Below are 9,900 nucleotides of genomic sequence, written 5' to 3' on the forward strand. Positions count from 1 at the left end.
AGAACAAGATTGGATAAAATTTAAAGATATTAATTCAAGGATACATGAAAGTTACGATGTAGAAGAGATTGGTCAGGAAGTAGTGGATATCTATGACGCTACAGAAGACAATTACATTACTTATAAATCACTCATGAAAACAATGCTAAATAAACTTACTGCTAAATTACCACAAGAAAAGGCTAGTGACAATTCATCTAAAAAATCATCAAATTCTTTTGTAAAATTACCCAAAATTACCATACCTACTTTTTTAGGTAATTATAGCGAATGGGTCACTTTCAATGATTTATTTATAGCCTTAGTACATAAAAATGAATCTTTGGATGATTGTCAAAAGCTTCATTATTTGAAAAATCATCTTACTGGAGAAGCCGAGCAATTGATTAGGCATACTCCTATAAGTGACGCTAATTATGCTCAATGTTGGGATATTTTGGAGAAACGGTATAACAACAAAAAATATCAAGCTAATTGTATCCTTAAACGTTTATTTGGCCAAAAGCGCATGTATACAGAGTCAGGTTCGGCTCTCAAAGAATTGTTGGATACAACCAATGATTGCCTAAATGCACTTACAAATTTGAAAGTAGATGTGAGTACATGGGATATAATTATAATTCATATTGTAGTTAATAAATTAGATTTAGAGACACGCAAACAGTGGGAATTGACTGTAAGTCCCACCGATAGTAACGAATTGCCAACGCTTAAGCAATTTAGGTTATTTTTAGAAACGCGTTTTAGAGCATTAGAGTTTATAGAACCTGCTAAAACAGCAGCCCACCAGGTCAATAGAACTATAGGTCAAAAATCGAAGTCCTTGCTGGTTACAAATTCGTCTGGCATGCGGTGTGAATTCTGCACTGAATACCATAAACTCTGCTTTTGTAAGAAGTTTGCAAATCAGTCAATTAATAGCAGACGTGAATTTGTAGCACAAAACAAACTTTGTTTTAACTGCTTAGGCAGTAATCATACCACATATACTTGTAAGGCTCCAAGTACTTGCAAAATATGTCAAAAACGACATCATTCTTTGCTGCATCTCGAACAACCAAGCTCTCAGATCACTAATGTAGCCACTACCGCTTTAGTAGATCAGCCCAGTTCCTCTAACGTAATCGATAAACCAATAATTTCGTGTCTATCAACCAATACTTTACCCAAACCCAGACAGATTTTGTTAGCCACGGCGCTAATAAAAGCCGAGTCCAGGTCGGGTAATTATCAGGTAGTTCGCGCCTTGCTAGACCAAGGGTCGCAGGCTTGCTTTATAACCGAAGCCACAGTACAATTGCTTCACCTTAAAAAGATTCCAATACAAGGAATCATTTCGGGTTTGGGCAGTGACAGAACAACTATAGCAAATTATATGGTTAGCTTATCGATAAGGTCACGAGTAGATAGCGACTTCAAGCATCAGTTCAATGCATATGTTCTGAGTAAAATTACATCCTACTTACCTGAACGTCATATGACTGTAACTCATTTTGATTGGCTCGGCTCAAATTTATCTCTCGCAGATCCAGGTTTTTATGCACCCAATAAGATAGATCTACTTTTGGGAGCAGATGTTTACAGTTCCATCATAAAGGAAGGCATTAAGAAGAACCCTTCTGGAACTCTCATAGCTCAGAGCACTACTTTGGGATGGATAATTTCAGGTTCAGTTTGTCCCTCTGATGTTTACAAGGTAAGGACAAGAAATATCAGCGTCATGCATGCGCAGATAAAGGAAGATGAGCTCTTGAAGAAGTTTTGGGAAATCGAAGAACAAGGTAGCACAAAACAGCTATTTACACCAGAAGAGGAAAGATGCGAGGAGTTATACAAGCTAACTACTGAAAGGAATAGTGAAGGCAGATATGTTGTCAAACTACCATTCCGAGACTCAAATCCACCATGTAAGTTTGGCAATTCACGGGGCATAGCGGAAGCTAGATTTAGGTCATTAGAAAAAAGATTAGGTAGAAATATAGAACTTAAGCAAGAGTATAGTAGGGTAATAAAGGAGTATTTAGATTTAGGACACATGAGAGCAGTAGAGAAAAATGATAACAAAAAACAAGAAGCGGTTTATCTTCCACACCACGCCGTAGTCAGGAATGATAAATCGACTACTAAAGTCCGCGTAGTCTTCAATGCGTCTGAGAAGACCAACAAAGGCGTATCTTTGAATGACACTTTGATGGTAGGGCCAACGTTACAAGCAGATTTGCGACACACAGTACTGAGATGGCGACTACATGCTATAGGTCTAGTGGCCGATATCATCAAGATGTATCGTCAAGTAAGAGTGGCGGATGAAGATACGATGTTTCAGCGTATTCTCTGGCGTGATAGTCCTGAAACACCAATAACAGACTACGAGCTCTTGACTGTTACGTTCGGCACAGCCTCTGCTCCTTATCAGGCAGTTAGAACACTCCATCAAATAGCGTACGATGAAGGAGAACAGTATCCACTTGCTATGGATAAAGTTTTAAACTGTTTCTTCATGGACGACCTGATGACGGGTTGTGATAGTGTTGAAGAAGGTGCTGAAATATACAAACAGATTACAGAATTACTAAGCAAGGCAGGATTTATTTTACAGAAATGGAATAGCAATAAACAAAAGATGTTAGAAGTAATAAAAACAATTGAAATAAATAAAACAAGAGAACAATTAGGTCAATCAAGTACAACTAAGAAAATAGAGAACAAAAAAGAAAATTTAGAGGACAACAATATAGAAATACAAGAACAAAAGGACATAGAATTAAAACTTGATAGTACAATAAAAATCTTAGGACTCACCTGGAATCGTAGTGAGGACATATTCCAGTACTCAGTAAATTTCCCATCAGCATTGACTGCTCCTGTCACCAAAAGAGCTGTAATTTCTGAAATCGCTCGACTGTTTGACCCTTTAGGTTGGTTAGCTCCATCAGTAATTCTGGCAAAGATTTTTATTCAGAAATTGTGGCTCGCAGGAGTTGGTTGGGATACAGAACTTAGTACAGACTTGGTGAACGAGTGGACAACTTATCGAGCAGACCTTGCCCTAGTTAGCAAAGTTCAGGTACCTCGCTGGCTTGGCACTAAGCCTAAAGATGATTTGGAGTTACACGGGTTTAGTGATGCCTCCAAGGCAGCATATGCTGCAGTAATATATCTGCGTAGAACGGATAGCACAGGTCATGTACACGTCTCACTACTGGTTGCAAAGACACGAGTCGCTCCCATTAAGCAAGTCAGTATTCCACGTTTGGAGCTGTGTGGTGCGGTACTGCTAGCTAAGTTATTAGTCGAAACAGCTGAAATCTTAAGTATCCCAAGGGAAAAAATTATAGCATGGACCGATTCCACTGTTGTGTTAGCCTGGTTAAACAGCCATCCCAGCAGATGGAAGACTTTTGTTGCCAATCGCACCTCTGAAATATTAAATGTAACAGATTCATCTCAATGGTTTCATGTTTCAAGTGCAAATAACCCTGCAGACTGCGCCTCACGAGGATTACTACCAAACTTATTAGTGCAAAATCAAATATGGTTTTCAGGTCCATCTTTTTTAGGGAATACAGAAATTGTATATAGTAGACCAAAAGATTTGATCTGTAACTTAGAACAGTCTATAAAAACACACGTAGCTACAATACCGGTATCAATTATTGATAGGTTTTCATCTCTAACGAAACTATTGAGAGTAGTATCTTACTGTCGTCGTTTTTTAAATAAGGGCAAAAATCAGGAAAATTATTTACAAAAGATAGAAATAGAAGAAGCACAAAATACATGTATAAAAATAGTACAAAAGGATATATTTAAAACTGAGTACACACAATTAAAAGAAAAGGGCTATTTACAAACTAGAACTAGTGATTTAAAATCTTTATGTCCATATCTGGACAACAAGGACATTATGAGAGTTAGAGGTAGGTTAGAAAAGTCGCTATTAGAAGAACAAACTAAACACCCAATTGTTTTGCCAAAGAAGTCTCATTTCACAGAGCTTGTTGTGGCCGATGCTCATAATAAAACTTTGCATGGCGGTCCACAACTTATGATTAATTATTTAAGGACAAAATATTGGATCATTGGAGTTAAAAATCTCGTAAAACATCACGTACGCAAATGTGTTACCTGTGCTAAGCAGAGAGCAAGTTGTAAAAATCAATTCATGGGTTCTTTGCCAGCTGTTCGCTGCACCCCAGCACGTCCATTCTTACACAGTGGGGTTGACTACGCTGGTCCCATAAATATAAGAACCTCCAAGGGCCGCGGGCACCGCTCATACAAAGGGTACATTTGCCTATTTGTGTGTATGTGCACACGAGCTATGCATTTAGAGATAGTAAGCGATATGAGTACACAGGCTTTTTTGGCTGCATTTTGACGTTTTGTGTCACGTCGAGGGCATTGCGCAAAATTATGGAGCGATAACACTACCACATTCATTGGTGCAGACCGAGAGCTGCAACAACTATCAGCTTTTCAGTCTACTATAGCAGAGAGTCTGGAAGCAATTGGTACTGAATGGCATTACATTCCTCCCCATGCACCAAATTTTGGTGGTTTATGGGAGTCAGGGGTGAAATCAACAAAATTTCATCTCAAGCGAGTAATTGGTGAGTCGACTCTTACGTATGAGGAACTGAGCACATTGTTGACACAAGTAGAGGCATGCTTAAATTCGAGACCAATAAGTATTATTAGTTCAACTGATTCTAGTGAGCCATTGCCACTAACACCAGGACATTTTTTGATTGGCGAGCCACTTATAAACGTACCTGACGTCAATTATGAAGGTACCAGTGTAGGTTGTTTAACACGTTGGCAATTCGTTCAACGAATGTTACAATCATTTTGGCGTCGATGGTCGAATGAATACTTGTCAAACCTCATGAATCGGTACAAGTGGTCTGTACAAGTACCAGAACCTAATGTTGATGATATTGTACTCCTTAAAGAAGATGACCTGCCACCATGCCGATGGTCATTAGGTCGAGTCATACAAAAGCATCCGGGTCAGGATAATATAACCCGTGTAGTCACACTACGTACCAAATCATCGACTTTGAAAAGGCCCACATCTAAACTTTGTATTTTACCAATTGCACAAGACTGATATATTTTTTAAATTATTTATACTTATACAATATTTACAAACTGAATCAACTGTTTATTTATTGCTGATGTGTTTAATTTTAAGATTGATTTTTTGTTTGGGTTCTACTTGTTATGTATTTTTTGTCAGCTATCAGCTGAGTAGAACAACTATTTATATTATAGAACAATGTGAAGGACATTTCGCCACTAAATGTCCTTGGTGGGCGGTATGTTCAGACAATATAATACAAATAATATGTAAAAACAACAAAAAGTAAAATATGTACAAAAATATTTATGTAATAAAAATAAAATGTATTTTTTTTGTCATGACGCTCGATAGATGGCGTTGTGTGCTAAATTAAAAGTCGCAAGCGTTTGTTTCACACCAAGTCTATATAAGACCCCGAGTGTATATTGTGTGTGTGTGTGTGTGTATCCGAATACAGTACCATACTTAAGAACAGGCGTCAGGTGTTTCATTGTTATAATTCCCTAGTCGTCAATTTAGAACAACCGTGGTTCTGTGTTCTCGCACCGCCAACACAAGCGCCATAAGGGTGCTTGTTCATTGCACTTGCAGATAAAAAATATTTTTCACGATTTCAAATACTTGTTAAAGTTTATGAAATAAAGAATATTTGACTTTGACTTAAATAATCATTTACTTTTCTTTTTTTTCGTTACAGCTATATTGAAAACTAGCTGACCCGCGCAACTTCGCTTGCGTCACATAAAAGAGGTCATAATTTTCCCCGTTTTTGTAACATTTTTTACTGGTACTCTGCTCTTATTGGTCACAGCGTGATGATATATAGCTTATAGCCTTCCTCGATAAATGGGAAAATAATTTTTCAAATTGCACTAGTAGTTCCTGAGATTAGCGCGTTCAAACAAACAAACTCTTCGGCTTTATAATATTAGTTTAGATGTACCTATTATCAAAGTTAATAAATGAAGATTTATGTATCGTGTATTTTTTAATTGCACGTATTTAGATAGCGACTTCGTTATAATTAGTTTGTAGGTGTACATATGTATGTATGCAATAAATGTGTGTGCAAGCGTGACGCATGTGAGACGACTCGGCCAGTTGCTGCGCAGTGGCCCGACAGAGCGCTAGGTTGTTAACTTGGTAGTAAATAATAATTTTTGGTAATCTATAAATAAATTGTGTAATTTTGTATTGTTATATAAATATATATGTGTGTGTGTTTACAATAAATGTTTTATATATTATCAACAAACGTTCTTTGTCGGACCAGTGCCGGTAACTCCCTTGTAGCGCTTTAGGAAGTCTCACATTTATGAATAGTTTGGACACAGTATAAGGTGATAGCAGTTGAGGCGTGCGGGTTCAATTCCCGTAGTGCACTTCTTAACAAAATAGGTGTGTAAACAGTAGAGACACCCTATAAATTTAACCCATTACTGTCCCACTGCTGGGCAAGGGTCTCCTCCCGTAATGAAGGAGGGGTTAGGTCTTGAGTCCACCACGCTGGCCAAGTGCGGGTTGGGGACTTTGCACGCCCTCAATAAATGTTTTAAACAAATTTTTAGGCATGCAAGGTTTCCTCACGATGTTTTCCTTCACCGTTGGAGCATGTGATAATTATTTCTAATACACACATAACTTCGAAAAGTTATTGGTGTGTTGCCTCGGGTTCGAACCTGCGACCACTTGCGTGGGAGGTGTCAACTTATACCACTCGGCTATCAGGCTACCCTATAAGTTTTTATTTGTATATTCCAGAATGTCAGCAGAGAAAAAGAAAAGAAAATATTATTCTTGGAATGAAACTATTTAGTATGAAACTTGCCATAGAATCTTTAAGAAAAGAAACGATTGGATTAAATGAAGCGAATCGAATGTATGGCGTTTCAAAAGCCACATTAAAAATACGATTGAATGGGAAAAGCAAAAAAAAAGCTGTTGAAGAAGTTCAGATAGTGGGTTCAGAAGGAGATCTCCCTGAAGCTTTAGAAACGGAATTAAGGGATCACATTGTTGAAATAGAGAATTCTTTGTTCGATATTAGAGTAAGTGCGCCAATTATGGACTGGTTCCGTAATATGGACTACCTACATTTCTCCAAAACCATCAGTCGTAGATAGGTATCGGTCTCCGCACACTGAATTCCACCCCGCCCGCGCCTCGCTAGTCGTTTGCTGGTCGGCAGAGAGCGCGCACGCATTAACGGCAGCCATTTTTTGTTTTTGTCATCGCGCGACGTAATTTTTTACCTTACTTCGTAAGCTCATAACTTCAGCAAATATTACTGTTCGGAAAAGTGAATTATACCAGGCATAAGGTGAGTTGTTTTATAATCATTTAAAATAAGTTGTTATATCTAATAGTTTAAATATTTTTCTTAGCAACAATATTAACCTAAAAATGTATGTGTGTTACAATATGGACCACCGGCATGTTTTTAATATGGACTAGTGGTCCATATTACAAACAGTGTTATATTAAACTAGCTAACCCGCGCAACTTCGCTTGCGTCACATAAGAGAGAATGGGTCAAAATTTTCCCCGTTTTCGAAACATTTTTTACTGGTACTCTGCTCCTATTGGTAGTAGCGTGATGATAATAATATATAGCTTATAACCTTCCTCGATAAATGGGCTATATAACACTGAAATAATTTTTCAAATCGGACAAGTAGTTCCTGAGATTAGCGCATTCAAACAAACAAACAAACAATCAAACAAACAAACAAACTCTTCAGCTTTATAATATTAGTATAGATTATTTTATTTTGATTGTTTAAGGATGACATCTACGAATACTACAACCAAAGAAAAGACCAGACAAACATGGGATAAAGAGGCAATGGCTAATGCAATTAAAGCTATACGAGATAAGCAAATGGGTTTCTTAAAAGCATCTAAAACATATGGAGTACCCAAAACTACGCTTATACGCTTATCGAAAATGGAAGATCAGTCACTTAGCGACGTGACGAACCATAAACTTGGAAGAAAATCGACTTTGCCGAGTGAATTGGAAGCTGAATTGTGTGATTATATTTTAGAAATAGAAAAATCTGGATTTGGTCTTACGCGCAGGGACATCAGATCTTTAGCTTGCCAGTTAGCGGAAAAGAATAATATAAAGCACACGTTTTCTCAAGATAATGAATCTGCGGGAAGATCATGGTTGCAGTTGTTCCTTAAGCGCCATTCAAAGCTATCCTTTCGCCGTCCAACTGGCACATCAATAGCTAGAATGAAAGGATTTAACAAAGAAAATGTTAAAGAATTTTTTGACTTGTTAGAGAGCTCTTTTGATAAAATCCAGTATCCTGCAACCAATATTTATAACGTGGATGAAACTGGAATTTCAGTGGTACCATTGAAAATGCCGGAGATACTAGCTCTCAAAGGCAAAAAACAAATAGGAACGGTAACATCAGCAGAACGTGGATCAACGATCACTTGTGTGATATGTATGAGTACAAGTGGCACATTTGTCCCGCCGATGCTGATATTTCCGAGGAAACGGGTCAATGCACTACTGATGAAAGGTGCTCCACTTGGTGCCATCCATGCTTGTCATCCATCCGGATGGATACAACTTGATCTATTTACTCGATGGTTTGAGCATTTTTTACAGCATGTGAAACCATGTGCCACATCACAGGTTCTACTGATTTTAGACGGCCATGCAAGCCACACCAGAAATACCAAAGTTGTGGATTTAGCCAGAAAAAACCATGTTCGCTTGCTGTGTCTGCCTCCACACTCAAGTCATAAAATGCAGCCACTTGATAAAGCATTCATGGGTCCATTAAAAAAAATACTTGACTGAAGAAATTCGCAAACGACTACGAATGCAACCTCGCGCAATAACACATTTTGACATTGCGGAATTATTTGGTCTAGCCTATGTACGAGCTCAGCGTGCAGAATTGGCCATTAGCGGTTTCCGTGCTACAGGGATATATCCCGTTATCATGACTTTATTGACGAAGACCTTCCAGCAGCAGAGGGGCCTTCTAATGACCCAGCGCGCGATATAACGACACCAATTGATATAATTCCTGATAACCCGATACCTGAGCAAAAGGCTGTTGTACCTGAACCCGATAACTGCCTACCTGAGACAAGGGTTGTTGCATCTCCCGCACCTCAATCTGTAATCAAACCATCACCCCAGAGTGTTGATGGAGATCATGAAGCAAATGCACAAACAGGAGTGTCAACACTGACTATGAATGACTCAATAGTTAGTCCCTCTACATCATCTAAATCATATTTTTCGCCAAAAGTGTTGCAGCCTATACCGCATTTAAGGAAAACTGTTAGCAACAGAGGAAGAAAAGCCACCAAACCTACAATCTTGACATTTTCCCCTTATAAACAAGATTTAGAGACGTCGTTACAGAAGAACTTAAAAAAAGATACGCCAAAGAAACTGCCAAAGAAGACAAAAAAGAAAATGCCAAAAAAACAGCCCAAAAGAAAAGAAAAATCATCGTCGGAAAGTTCGACCGATGAAAGTCCTGATCGTTCCCAAAATGAAAACGGTAAATGTTTATATTGTAATGGGCTTTTTTCTGAAGACGTACATGAAGAGAAATGGATTAAATGTGCATCATGCAGGGAGTGGGCTCATGAAGAATGTGCTGGCATTGAAGATAAGGTTGATTTTTTTGTTTGTGAATTGTGTACCAGCAATTAGGCGCTTAACACACTGCCCCGCACCACGCAGCGTAGCGCGTGAATGCGTGTTCGAACGTTGCTTGTAAGTATCTCCGTTTGTATGGAAAACACGCACAGTCTAACACACAGAAAATGCA

The 9,900-nt window shown here is 38.3% G+C and overlaps 1 protein-coding gene across 1 annotated transcript; it reads left to right on the top strand.

The window, feature by feature from the left end:
- Window positions 1-3,098: 3,098 nt before the first annotated feature.
- On the top strand, window positions 3,099-5,113 carry LOC142985943 (uncharacterized). The gene is made up of 3 exons (XM_076134183.1): window positions 3,099-3,117; window positions 3,366-3,716; window positions 4,545-5,113. The coding sequence occupies exons 1-3, from the start codon at window positions 3,099-3,101 to the stop codon at window positions 5,111-5,113; spliced, it is 939 nt and encodes a 312-aa protein (XP_075990298.1).
- Window positions 5,114-9,900: the final 4,787 nt, after the last annotated feature.

Source organism: Anticarsia gemmatalis, chromosome W (assembly GCF_050436995.1).
Source record: "Anticarsia gemmatalis isolate Benzon Research Colony breed Stoneville strain chromosome W, ilAntGemm2 primary, whole genome shotgun sequence".
Classification (NCBI taxonomy): domain Eukaryota; kingdom Metazoa; phylum Arthropoda; class Insecta; order Lepidoptera; family Erebidae; genus Anticarsia; species Anticarsia gemmatalis.

Excerpts from the sequence above, each read along its gene's own strand:
- LOC142985943 (XM_076134183.1), top strand. Across the intron at positions 3,717-4,544 it reads ATCTTACTGTCGTCGTTTTT|CACCAAATTTTGGTGGTTTA; the intron begins TAAATAAGGGCA and ends TTCCTCCCCATG.